At 39.9% G+C, this 14,157-nt stretch overlaps 1 protein-coding gene across 3 annotated transcripts in view; it reads right to left on the bottom strand.

The window, feature by feature from the left end:
* Positions 1-14,157, bottom strand: part of MRPS27 (mitochondrial ribosomal protein S27) — an 85,223-nt gene that overhangs the window by 8,067 nt on the left and 62,999 nt on the right. For all 3 annotated transcript variants that reach the window (XM_077759491.1, XM_077759631.1, XM_077759563.1), the window contains 3 exons: positions 12,485-12,599; positions 7,599-7,677; positions 4,305-4,420 (listed from right to left, as the gene is read on the bottom strand). In XM_077759491.1, the coding sequence (XP_077615617.1) occupies positions 4,305-4,420; positions 7,599-7,677; positions 12,485-12,599 (310 nt within the window). The remainder of the gene's footprint in view (positions 1-4,304; positions 4,421-7,598; positions 7,678-12,484; positions 12,600-14,157) is intronic.

The raw sequence follows: 14,157 nt of genomic DNA, 5'->3' as shown, positions 1-14,157 counted from the left end.
TGGGGGGGGGGGGAGAGAACATTTTCTAGAAATTAAAAAAAAAAAAACACAAAAACAACAAAATAGCTAAGCTATAGGTTCACTATAATCCTAATTTTATAAATAAAAGATATTTATGTTTAACGAATAACATAGAAAAGAAATACCCTCTATGTTAACAGATTTCTAGGTAGTGAAATTATGAGTAATTTTGGTTTTTTTTCTTTATACTCTTCATTATTTTCCCTATTTCTGGCAATGAATAAGAGCTCCTTTTGCAATCAGAAAAGCAAAACAAAACAAAACTATAAAGAGTACACTTGGGATCAACACGGCCTTCAGACAATGAGTAAAGATTACACATGCTGTCAGCCCAATATGCACCCACACTGCTGTGACATGCTGGGGCCAGCTTTTGAATTTTAAACAATTCAGCAATGATAAGACTCCTTCTACTTCACACTGTAAAAATAAATACAACTATTAGGTTGCTTTTAGATAGATTTGTGCCTCTTAAAAATAAATCGTACAATCAGAAACACTTAGTGATCATTTCTTTCAACCCAGGGTGCAAAATTACACTTCATTAAAATGGGAGCTTTTTGAGATGTGAGGGGAGAAAAGGGCAAAAATACAAGCATTGCTGAGCCTGCTGCAGGGCAGCAAGAGCAGTGAAGAGGGCTCGCGTAGGTGCTGGGCTCAGAGGACAGCCTTGGCAACCCCCCGACAACGGGAGCTGTGATCTTCCTGCTATCAGCCAGGGCCCTGTCCTGGTTTGAAAATAAAGAACACAAAGCTCAGGGTGCGCCGCGCTGCTCTCTGCAGTCAGAGGTTGGGAAGAAGCAGAGAATGAATGAGACGCACAGGCTGCAATTGTAGACAGGTGTAAGTGAGGCACCCTGGGTGTTAATGGGCACCCAAGTCTCTTTCCTGGGAATGGCCTTTGTGTACTGTAAGTGTAATTTCTTAAGGTTTTTCTCAACCTTTGAAAAAAAGCAAAGATTTTGGGAGGAAAAACAAAGCCTCCTCAGGCACTCCGTGCAGCACAGATAAGTAAGAGCTGGTAATGGAGGACCGGGGCATTTCACTTTGAAAAGCAAATCGCCCTAAGGTTTGATTTTCCCCCACATAAGCTGCATGAAAAGAGACCTGATGAATAATAAATAATAAGCCTTAAAATTTTTTTCTTTTCTCTAGGGTAAAGCATGATCTGTAGCATCTAAATGGAGTAGGGGTGAAAAGGCAAGAGCAGTACCCTTGCTGCTCTAGGAATCGAGCAGGGGTGGCGATGAGAGCCGGAACAGGGACACTTTTGAAGGCACTTTTAAAAAGATGGATGAAAACCAACAAATGAAAGCCTTATAGATTTTTGGGGGATGATTCCCTGGAATAATACAACCACCAGTGCTTATATGAGAAGCTATTCATGAGTTAACCTAAGAGATCAGGTCTCTTCCAAACCCGTAGCTGCTACTGCATGTACTATTATGGACGAAATCAGGTGTAACCACACCACAGTCCTCAAGGTTTTCCTACTTGGTGCTTGTGCCTTTCTCATTAATACAAAGCAAATCTCCTTCTCCCACTCTCCTCTCCATTCGCCTCCACTGCTAGGTATCTCAAGGTACTCCCCTACACTAGCTGTCTCCTTTCTGCCCCCTTAACTCACTCCCCAAACCACTCTGATTTCCTTTCCTGCTCCATTATTCTTTATTTATTTATTTTTTTTACAAATAGTTTATTGTCAAATTAGTTTCTACATAACACTCAGTGCTCATCCCCACAAGTGTCCTCCTCCATGCCCATCCCCCCTCCCCCCCACATCCATCAGTCCTCAGTTTTTGTCAGCATTCAAGAGTCTCTCATGGTTTGCCTCTCTCCCTTTCCCCCACCATTTCCCTCCTTCTTCTCCCCCTTGTTCCTCCGTCAAGTTCCTCCTAATCCTCCTATACGTGCAAACATATGATATTTGTCCTTCTCTGCCTGACTTATTTCGCTCAGCAGAACACCCTCAAGGTCCATCCATGTTGCTACACATGGCCAGATTTCATTGTTTCTCATTGCCATGGAGTATTCCATGGTATAGATAAACCACATCTTCTTGATCCATTCATCTGTTGATGGACACTTAGGCTCTTTCCATGTTTTAGCTATTGTGGAGAGTGCTGCTATGAACATTGGGGTACATGTGCTCCTATGCATCAGCATTTCTGTATCCCTTGGGTAAATTCCTAGCAGTGCTATTGCTGGGTCATAGGGGAGTTCTATTGTTAGTTTCCTGAGGAACCTCCACACTGTTTTCCAGAGGGGCTGTACCAGTTTACATTCCCACCAACAGTGTAGGAGGGTGCCTGTTTCTCCACATCCTCGCCAGCATCTAGAGTTCTCTGATTTGCTCATTTTAGCCACTCTGACTGGCGTGAGGTGGTATTTCAGTGTGGTTTTGATTTGTATTTCCCTGATGAGGAGGGATGCTGTCCTGCTCCATTATTCTATGGAAACACAGGTTACAACTGAGTGTCTGTAGGCCACTAAATTCAGTGAATTTTTTAGAAGTCCTTGTCTTACCTACCCTCTCGGAAACTTTCTCAACTGTAAACCACACTCTCTTCCTGTGGTCTTTGTGGCCCAACATGATCCAGATTTCCCTTTTTGCTCTGTGCTTCATCTGCAGAAATGTATCCCTGTATGTATAAATTATGTCCCCAGTCCAAATGTCTCCATGAAGACCCTAATTTCCCTCATGAAATCTCTTGGTTGTCTCAAAGGCATCTCAAACTGCAACATGTTCATAGCCAAATTAATGATTTAAGTCATAAAATACCATCTTTCTCCAGAGTTCCCCTTGCAAACATATGACAACCTTTCCATCCAGATACACAAGTCAAAAACTGAGGAGATGATTTTACCAGTATGTTCCTGCCTCTACATAAACTTCCCCACCATGTTATCTGCCTCCCGAATATGTTCAGTGGCTACTCGTAAGGCCATACATTCTGGTCCCCACCTTACCATTACGGCCTGCTGAGACAACCATAGTAATCTCCTAAGCGCTCTGACCAGAAGCCATCGTGGCCCTGAGCTAATCTCCTACCCACATTATAGCAGATGTATCTTTTCAAAATACAAACTGGACCATGTTACCCCTTCTTCTTAAAACTTTTCAAATGCCTCTCACTATTTTTAGGATGTACATAATACAGCTTAACATGAATTACATTCGCCAACCTTACCTCACTCCATGCCCTTCCTACCATTCTCTCTGCTGCATCTACATTGACTGTCTATCTTTTTCCAGCCACTTTCTGTTTGCCATGTTTTTTCTGCCACAGGGCTTTTGTGTGCATTATATCCTCTTTCTGGACTGTTCTTCCTCTCTTCAATCAGTTAATTCCTATTCATCTTTCAAGTATTAACTCAAGAAATATTTCCTTAAGGAAGCCATTCCTGACTTAATTTAGGATACAAACAAAAACTCCCTAAAATAGAGACTTTTCATATAAGAAGTCTTTGTAGATCCATATACATGTAGATCCATATATGCAGTTATAACTTTAAATGCATTTATTTGTTTTGTTTTGCTTTGCATGCCTGTATTCTTCAAATGGAAGTAGGAAATGTTGAGGGTAGACCTCAGGGCCACACTGCCTGTCTTCTCCAGGTGACTTCAGCACCTACTAGCTGGGTGGCTATTATGTAACACCGCTGTGCTCCAGTCTACTCATCTGCATAGAGTTGTGAGGATTAAATGTGTTAATAAGTTTAAAACACCAAGAACCGAGCTTGGTGTAAAGTGGGTGCTATTTAAATATTAGTTATTGTTGTTACTGTTGTTATTCTTACGATAACAAGAAACAATGATTAAATAGCCTCATCTAAAAGAGGAAAGTAAGATTTGGTCTTCTGGACTGACCCAGAGCAATCTTAGGAAAACCCTATTGCAAACTGAACACACCCAAGCTTGTGGTCAGTTGGCTGCCTCACTGCTTCTCTGATATGCAGGTCCCACTATCACTGAGGATCAGTTACCCAGTTCTGAACATCTGAGGTACATTCAGCATGGCTCAAGTTTCAAAATGTGCCTAAGGACTTTCACTTGAGATTCTTTCAAGTGGAGGGACATTCAGTTCCATGTTGTCAAAAGCCAGTCACTAAAATGTATAGAAAGAACACTCAATCCTGGTTGGTTGTGTTCTCAGAGCTGTATGTCAGATGGCTTCTTTCAGATTCCGGTAGCAGCAGTTTCCTCCAGCCACCTCATCCCTACTAAAGAGTCACTGCATGCTTCTAAGGCTCTCAGTACTACTTTACGTTCGATCACTTACACTGAAGTCTGTCTTCTTGGCCAGGCAATGGTATAAAACATAGAGGGACAGAAGCTGGGTGGAAGGTACCTCAAAGGCTTCTTGTAGCATGATCTCGAAAACCACGGATAAAGCATCTGGCAAGAAGACCAAGTAAAAATGAGAGGAAATTAGTTTTAGGTAATATCTCCAAATCTGTATTTAACTATAATCACTCTTAAAACATGGGGCATGATAGGGGTGCCTGGGTGGCTCAGTCAGTTAAGTGTCTGACTCTTGATTTTGGCTCAGGTCATAATCTCACGGTTCGTGGGTTTGAGCCCTACATTGCACTCTGCACTGACAGTGCAGAGCCTGCTTGGGATTCTGTCTTTTCTCTCTCTCTCAAAAATAAATAAATAAATAAAACATTTTTTTTTTTTTAAAGAAGGGCATGATAGAAAAACAAACAGATTTAAGAAGCAAAAAATGTGAGCTCTGATCCTAGTTCTTCCACAAACTAGATCTTTCCAAAGTCTTTAGCTTCTCTTGTACTTATTATTACGTACTAAGTCAGGCGCTTTTGCACAAATGTTTTCAAGGACACTGAATAATCTTAATTTCTCTGAACTCCTCAGTATCATCTTCATAATGATATATACCATTTGTCCCATCTGCTTCAAAAGACTTGGACAGTCCATCAAGATAGTATATATATTAAAAAAAAGCCTCATAAATTTTGAAGCAAATTTAAGGTATCATGTCCATCAGCTGGAGGAGCTAGGGCATACAGAAAGGAGACAAATATATTTTCCAGGTCACCCTGACAAGCAGAGCAGAAGCTGGGTTGACTGCCCCATTTTGCGTTCTGGAACCTTCTCTCTGTTAAGGCAAAAGAAGACAAATGCTAGAGAGGATCCTAAATCCCAGGTATTGTTTTAGAAACAGAAACTGATGGCTATAAAAAGGATAATCAGGCTCAGTTTTAAAAAGCTTGAAACACTGGAAAGAAAAATGCTCATTCATAAACTATAAGGGCCTGACTATAACATACAATATATCTGCTTTCACATGAATGCTGATCATAGAAGATCAGACCTTGAACAATTTTTATTTTCCTTTAAGATTCCACAACATAGATGGAAGCCAAGAAAACCAAGTTTAGACAATTTCTTTCCCTTAATATTTGTTGTTAAATTAGAGAATGTTAATATTGGTTTAAAATATGGTGCCAGCACATAACACAGGCACAACACATGTTTTTGACTAACAAAGTTGCTGTGGTAACCAATTTTTACATATAATCATAATTATAAGAGTTAACACTGACTTGCAGCTGTTCCTATCCAGGTGGTTTTGTACATGTTATTATGGTTCCTAATGAGACCATAGGGAAGAACTTCTATATTCTTTTTGCAAACGGGTAAATGGAGATAAACAGACAGACCAGGAAGTCATCTATTAGGTCAATAGCAAATAAGTATCTGGAAGAGATTTAAATCAAACAAACAAAACCCCAAAACCAACCAATATTTTAAAAGAATACAATTTTAAGCTAAAAATCCAGTTTAAAAAAATCTGTTTTTTCAACTGTTCATTACTGAATCCAAAATTACACAAGAAAAATAAATCAAACTTTATCTCCTTTTTATATTCTGCAGTTCATTCAGCCTGGGAAGTGAAATTAGACTTGCTTGTGTAATTAATTAACTTCTCCAAAATCATTTATGTACTTTGATATTTCCTATTCTATTAATGATAAAAAGTATATTTTCTTTTATTATTATTATTTGAGGGAGAGAGAAACTGTGCAGGGGAGGGGGGCAGAGGGAGACAAAGAGAAAATATTAAGCTGGCTCCATGATCACTGTGGAGCCCGATGCAGAGCCCCCTCCCATGACCCTGTGATCGTGGCCTGAGCTGAAATCAAGAGTTAGATGCTCAACCCACTGAGCCACCCAGGTCCCACAAAAGTATAACAGTTTCTAAATCTTTGCCATGAATGATAATAATCTTCATTAAAACCTTATTTTTAGAAATCTTCAATATTAAGTATTTACTCTGCATTTAGGACAAAAAGAGTCCTTTGACCTTTCTAACATACCCTTCAAAGAGAGAGTGCAGGGAGAAAGCTGCTTCTAATAATTTTCCAATGATACACTATTAAATGTGATGTTCATGGAGCATAGATTAAGAAACAGGGAAAAACTAATTGTCTTCCACTTGAATTTAGGAAATGTAGGTTTGAAACTAAGAAATAGATAAGAAGGGATAATTGGTATTTCAAAAAATAATATACAACAAATATTCTTTGGCATTCAACAGCTGCAAGCCTTTTGAGAGAGAAGATAAAGCAGAGATCCAGAGAGAAAGGAGAGAGGTGCGCCCACTCAGGGCAGAAAGGTCCAGTCCCCAGCCTGAGGAGCAGGAAAGGCCACTGGCGCTGGTGTGCAGGAACGAGGGGATGGAACCCAACAGCAGGAAACACAAATAAAAGTGCCCGCCAGTCCACATCCACGTTCCTGAGGTAGTAACTACCCTAACACAGGCCTGGCTCCCTCGTGGCTTCTCACTACCAACCCTGAGGATAAAAAGGTAGAAGGGGAAAGTCAGTGTGTGTCTTTACACAATGGCAAGGCGCCTCTTTCCTTCTTCACTGTCAGCACAGCCATGAACAGAAGCATGCTTTAATAGGATTCCCTGTCCCATGGAGACTGGTCGGGGTTCACCCGACTCCTCTGTGGAGGCTCTTGCAATTCCTATCCTTCCTTGGACTCCTTTATTGTAGTGGAAGTTGAATCACTTTGAATTAATTGCAAAGGATCAGAGAATTTTGGCGGTAAAAGAGATCTGAGATAACTCATCCACTTATTTTACAGATGAGGAAACAAAAGCTTGGAGAGGTAAAATCACTCTCCTTCATAGCAAGTATTCTGCTCTTTCCAGAAAGTCAACTTGTTTCACAAAGAATAACAACTGTGATTTAAATTAAAGTTAGCAAATGGTACTAAAAGGGGTCAAGCTAATAACTGTATTATTATAATCTTAACCAGCCATGGGAGCTCAGGCAAGGCTAAGCTTTATTGCTCAACTAAATTCACTGTCCTTTGCACAAAGAGACATGAACAAATAAATCTGACAAACTCAGAGAGAAAAACCTGGATATGATTGTCCTATCTGGCCAAGCAGCATAGTAAATCAACTACGCATCCATTTCTGACTGAAAGGCTGATGTAAAGAGATGTCATTACAAAATTTCAAAAGGGAAACTGCCTATACTGACTTACCTTAAGAGCTGCAGCTCCATTATAAGTTGAACTAGATTTGGTTTCTTACCTTTGTAATTTTCTTTCTTTATGAAAGAATCCATGAGTAAATTGAATGCAAAGTTATCTGGAAAAATTCCATATTGGACCTGTAATCGTAATGAACATAAAAGGAAAATAAGAAAAATATCCACTTTCACTGTTCATAATATATGCTTATGCATTATTCATGACAAAACTTGCCACCATTAGCTTTCAGACATTTGACTATCATTTTACAGCATCTGTGACAGTGAAATAAAACCTGTGACTCATGAGGTTTGGTAATTGGAACTTGGTCAGGGTATGAAAGTTGTGAGTGGCTGTCTGATATAAGACAATCAATATGTGAAAAATAAAGCTCAATTCTAACACTTCATCAAAGCTAACAACAACACAAAACCAAAATAGCAACCCTCCACCCCAATATGCCACTGGTTCTGTGATTCTTTTTATTATTTTAAAAAAATTTTATGGTTTATTTATTTTTGAGAGCAACAGAGACTGAGCACGAGCAGCGAATGGGCAGAGAAAGAAGGGAAGACACAGAATCTGAAGCAGGCTCCAGGCTCTGAGTCATTAGCACAGAGACCGATGCAGGGCTTGAACCCAGACTACGAGATCATAACCTGAGCCGAAGTCGGACACTTAACTGACTGAGACATCCAGGAGCCCCATGTGATTCTTTCTATAAGATATGATTATCAATACAAAAATGGACTCTCACGAGGAAGTACGCATTATCACATTATGTAGCATTAAAACAATGCAGCACTGTGTCCTGGTCTTTATTTTTCCCTCCAACTTAATTGAGCTATAACTGACATGCAACATCACGTAAGTTTAAGGTGTACATCATGATGATTTAATACATATACACACTGAAAATGATTATGATTACCACAATAAGGTTAGTTAACACATCCATCATCTCACATAAGTACCACTGTGTGTGTGTGCGGTGGTAACACTTATGACCATAGCAACTTCCAAGTATACAATAGAGTCACTATGCTGTACATGAGATCCTCAGGACTTACTTACCTTTTAACTGAACCTTTGTACCCTTTGACTAACATCCCTTCATTTACCCCATCCCTTAGCCCCTGCAATCTACCATTCTACACTCTATTTCTATGAGTTTGGCTTTTCTGACTCCACATATAACTGAGATCATAGAGTATTTTGTCTTTTCCTGACTGATTTATGTCACTTAGCATAATGACCTTAAAGTTCGTTCATGTGGTCACAAATGACAAGATCTCCTTCATTCTGACAGCTGAGTAATACTCCATTGCATACATATACACCACATTTTTTTTACCCGTTCATCTGTCAATGGACACTTGGGTTGTTTCTATGGTTGGCTACTGTGAATAATGCTGCAGTGAATATGGGGGTGTGGGTATCTGAGATCCTATTTTCATTTCCTTTGGGTATATACCCAGAAGTGGGATTGCTGGATCATATGGTAGTTCTTTTTTAAATTTCTTGAGGAATCTCCACACCATCTCCCATAGTGGTTGCACCAGTGCACATTCCCACCAACAGAGTGTATAAGGGTTCTCTTTTTGCCACACCCACCCAGCACCTGCTAGATCTTGTCTCTTCCACTGTTTTCTAAAGACCTTAGAAATATGCCAACAAAATATTACTAACTGAACTTCTGTTCACAAGCAGTTATATATTTGAGACTCCAGATTTCCCAAAATGTGGATCCTTTAGCATCTGCCTAAGAGTTTTCCAGGAGTGCTTTAAACAATGCAGATTTCTAAGCCTCAGACTTATAGATTTAGAATCTCTGGGAACAGGTCAAAGAAACCAGAAGTTTTAGGGAGTTTTCTATGTGATTTTCATGCAAAATCAAGTGTGACTACTAATGATCTGCATTGTGGTTATATATTTATTTCTTTTAAATTCTGAATTGAGTAGGATTAAGTATCATCCTCACTGTGCCCTATTCTTCCTCCACCAACCATCAGCATCTGAGGAATTCTTTCAAATTATACACACCCCCTGGGGGAGTCTAATAATCCTAACCCCTCGAAGTTGTGAATCACTGCCAAATTCAGTCACTGTTACAGTAGGCTGTATGGGATGCCTCAGATATGCTGAAATGGAAAATCGGTTTAGAAGCCATTGTTTTATTTTTATTTTATTTTTTTTTTACAAATAGTTTATTGTCAAGTTGGTTTCCATATAACACCCAGTGCTCATCCCTCCCCAGGGGAGGAGGGGATCTCCGTGCCCATCCTCCCTTCCCCCCCCACACCCATCAGCCCTCAGTTTTTGTCAGCATTCAAGAGTCTCTCATGGTTTGCCTCTCTCCCTCTCCCCCACTATATACCCCTTTCTTCTCCCCCATGGTCCTCCATTAAGTTCCTCCTAATCCTCCTATACGTGCAAACATATGATATTTGTCCTTCTCTGACTGACTTATTTCACTCAACATAACACCCTCAAGGTCCATCCATGTTCCTACACATGGCCAGATTTCATTCTTTCTCATTGCCATGTAGTATTCCATCGTATAAATAAACCACATCTTCTTGATCCATTTGTCCGTTGATGGACACTTAGGCTCTTTCCATGTTTTGGCTATTGTTGAGAGTGCTGCTATGAACATTGGGGTACATGTGCTCCTATGCATCAGCATTTCTGTATCCCTTGGGTAAATTCCTAGCAGTGCTATTGCTGGGTCATAGGGGAGTTCTATTGTTAGTTTCCTGAGGAACCTCCACACTGTTTTCCAGAGGGGCTGCACCAGTTTACATTCCCACCAACAGTGTAGGAGGGTGCCCGTTTCTCCACATCCTCGCCAGCATCTAGAGTTCTCTGATTTGCTCATTTTAGCCACTCTGACTGGCGTGAGGTGGTATCTCAGTGTGGTTTTGATTTGTATTTCCCTGATGAGGAGGGATGCTGAGCATCGTTTCATGTGTCTGTTGGCCATCTGGATGTCCTCTTTGGAGAAGTGTCTGTTCATATCTTCTGCCCATTTCTTCACTGGGTTGTTTGTTTTTCGGGTGTGGAGTTTGGTGAGTTCCTTATAGATTTTGGATATTAACCCTTTATCTGATATGTCATTTGCAACTATCTTTTCCCATTCCGTTGGTTGCTATTAGTTTGTAGGAGCCATTGTTTTAAACACTGGGCTCATGGCAAATTTGTCTATTTCTCAAAGCAGTTATCCAGTTCAGCACTAAACCCCAGGGGGCAGGAAAAACCAAAATTTTTTAGAATGATCAGTCATTAAAGCTAGAAGGAGCCTTAGATATCAATCAGTCAGTGCTTCTCAAACCTGGCTTCAAACGAGAATTAACTTGGGAGCTTTAAATGGATACCAATGAGGGATGACTAGGCAGAGCACAAAGGATGTATACATTTGTCCCAACCCACAGAATGTACAATACCAAGAGTGAGCCCTAATGTAAACTGTGGGCTCTGGGTGATTATGATGTGCCTCCGGTGGGGGATGTTGATAATGGGGGAGGCTGTGCATGTGTGGGGCAGGGAGCATATAGGAAATCTCTATATCTTCTGCTCAATTTTGCTATGAACCTAAAATTGCTCTAAAAATAAAGTCTATTAAAAAACTTTTTAAGACATTAAAAAGTTAGAGCCTGTGCTCCAGAAAGATTAGTTAGATTAGAATCTTAGGGGGTGGTGAAAAGCATCTCTAATATTTAAAAGGGTCTTGTGTGACTCTAATGGGCAGCCAGGGTTGAAGATCACTGATTTAATACAACTCACTTGACTCAGAGTTGAAAAACCTAAGACCTAGACAGATAAAATTATCTGCCTGAAGTTATGGGCAGTTGGTGGAACTTATGAGGTTATAGCCCGGCTCTTCTGACTTCTTGTCCAATGTTCTTTCCACGAAAAGACTAGAGCAGCAGAAAATGAAATAAACTTTTCTGCATTTCTGTATCTTTCTTGTTTTGTTTTCATAGAAATCTTCTGAGTATAATCTCTGTCATTAAACTCTGAACTGATGAGAACAGGATTTGATTCATCCCTTCCTCTGGGACCTAAGAGATATATCAGTAAACCTGTTTATTTGCATTATTAAATGATAAGCTTCCTGACAGCAAGGACAGGATATTGCTCACGTTTATAGACAATGCCATACGCAGCACAATGTCTCACGTACAAACTGTCTGCAATGTATATTAAGTCAAATTGGGTCCAAGTCATGGGACCAAAAGCTACCAAAACCAAAACTGTTATATATCCTTTTGAGTTCTGACATACTAGGTCCAGCAACTCTACAGAGATAATTTGTTTTCATAGAAATATTGTTAAAATCTCTTTATGGTCCAACCAGAGCTTGAGACTCACAAAAATCAAATTCAAATATTTTGCTTATTTTATACTTATTTCATACTATAAAGGTAAGACTCAATCCTTGGTGGAATGTAATGTTCAGAAAAACCCTAGTCATAGGGGACTCTGGGGCTTGAGGAGAGAAGTCAGGGAATTCAGAAGAAAGACATGTTTTGAGTAGCCTAGGAATACTCGTCTTTTAAAAACTGTGTAAGATAGTCTGAATATTCTGGAGATCATATTCCAGCAAAATGGTCATGTCTTTTTCCCTAAATAGAGCAAAGAGAACCAGGCAAGAAATTTAGGTCTTAGGGATCCAGAATGAAATGACCATCAGTGCAGAGTTCTTGTGACTGAATTTCCTTTTGCTTTTACCTGTCCATTCCTGAGTCAATAGGTGTGGAGAAGCACAGGCTATGGGAATTTTTATATTTAACTGTTAATTAATTTCTCTTCAGTTTCATTCTAAAAAGGATCTCTGAGAGCAAATAAATATCAAAAGTTATTTCTTGTCCTATTCTTTGCTGGTCTATTCTAGGTGTATCATCTACACTGAGGAAAAGAAGCTGCAAATACCAGGAAAACACTCACCTTATTTACAACAGTATATAAGGCTTTGTCTTGTGCACCGTATTTTAAACACTGCCTAATCCAGGTGTGGATAGTCCAGTCTCTCAGGTACCAACAATTGGGGCTGTGTCGAAATCTCAATAAAGCATAAAAAGAGAGAAAACTGGTTGTTAACTATGAAACATCAACGCTGAATTACATCCTCCATCAGTAGGTTCTTCTCTTAGATATTTATAGATGTGTAGTCAGTGTGACCAAAAGTCATAAAAGTCAACAGTTAATAAAAACTTGAGGATAAAACTTGTTAACTATAAAGTATGAAATGGGAAAGGGAAAGCAGAATAATAATAACAAAGAAAAGTATTATAAAAATTGTATTCCTTATTTAATGCCTCTTGATTCAATGTCTTATTTTAAAATGGGAAATTTAGGGGCACCTGGGTGTCTCAGTGGCTTATGCATCCTGCTCTTAGTTTTGGGTCAGGTCATGATATTATGATTGGTGGGACTGAACCCCACATCAGGCTCTGTTCTGACAGCATGGAGCCTGCTTGGGATTCTCTCTCTCTCTCCCCCTCCCCTGCTCAGGTGTGTGCACATGTGCATGCTCTCTCTTATAATACATTAAGAAAATTTAAAAATAGGAGATTTGTAAAAAATGATCTGGGGAAAATGCTCTACTAACCATGGCATTATATAAATATGCCTTTCCTTAGGAGAGAGATGTGAGGCTGAAGCTGACATTTTTGAAGTTTAAAATAAAACAGGTGAAGCAAAAATGAAGAAAGGAATGGCACAGCCGCTCTGGAGGGGAATCAGCTTTGAATTTTATTGCTATTTCTTATGGCACATAGGAGATATTGGGGATACTTTTCACTGAACCAAAAGAGAACAAAAAGCCAGGGGGAAAAAAAAAACCAAAATAAGCAAAATTTAACATCCAGGTCATCCAGGATCCATATCCCCACTGCCTTCTTCAAAGCTCTATTCTAGCTCTTCAGTGTTTACATTTCCTTGTGCTTCCTGCAGCTCCCCACATGGTTTTAAAAAGCCGAAGCAGCTAAGCTGAGGTGTATCTGGCAGTGCTATCACAGAAATGGACGGAACTTCCAAAGGGATGCCGAGTGCTGCTCTTGCCTTGAGTTTGCACACAGTGGTAACAACTGGGGGTTGGAGTGACTTCTTGTCCTGGGGGCGTCCTTGCCACAGACTGAGGGACAGGAGACAGGGCCGTGAGGAGGGGTTTCAAGAGCTTCCTTTTTTTGTTTATCTGCTTGGATTGGGACACATCCTCAAAAGTCCGTGTATCATGTCAGGGGAAGTCCCCATCTTTTCTTTAATGGTCCAGGAAGCACATCAATCTCTGGGCCATACAAAAATGAAACTGTTTTCTTAGATAAAAAAGGTTAAGACAACAACTTGGAGCGAAAGGATTTTGTGCCATGTATGAGTCAAGAATACAGCTAATACTAGTGATTTTTAGAAGCTGGTTATTCAATCTGCCACCTGCTATTTCCTGCCATCTGCTATGGGGATAGTTTCCTGCTGAACAGGTTCTCTGCCAAAGTAAAAGCTGAGAAAAAGAGAGGAAGTGTGAAGTAGTATTTAATTTAGGATATTTATTAGTGCTCTGGTGAGAAATTTGGCAAAAATAAGATCTGAAGATGTTTTATGATATGGAGTCACCCAGACCT

This window comes from Crocuta crocuta, unplaced genomic scaffold, assembly GCF_008692635.1.
Source record: "Crocuta crocuta isolate KB4526 unplaced genomic scaffold, BGI_CrCroc_1.0 scaffold503, whole genome shotgun sequence".
NCBI lineage: Eukaryota > Metazoa > Chordata > Mammalia > Carnivora > Hyaenidae > Crocuta > Crocuta crocuta.
This window is presented reverse-complemented; position numbering and strand designations above follow the sequence as displayed.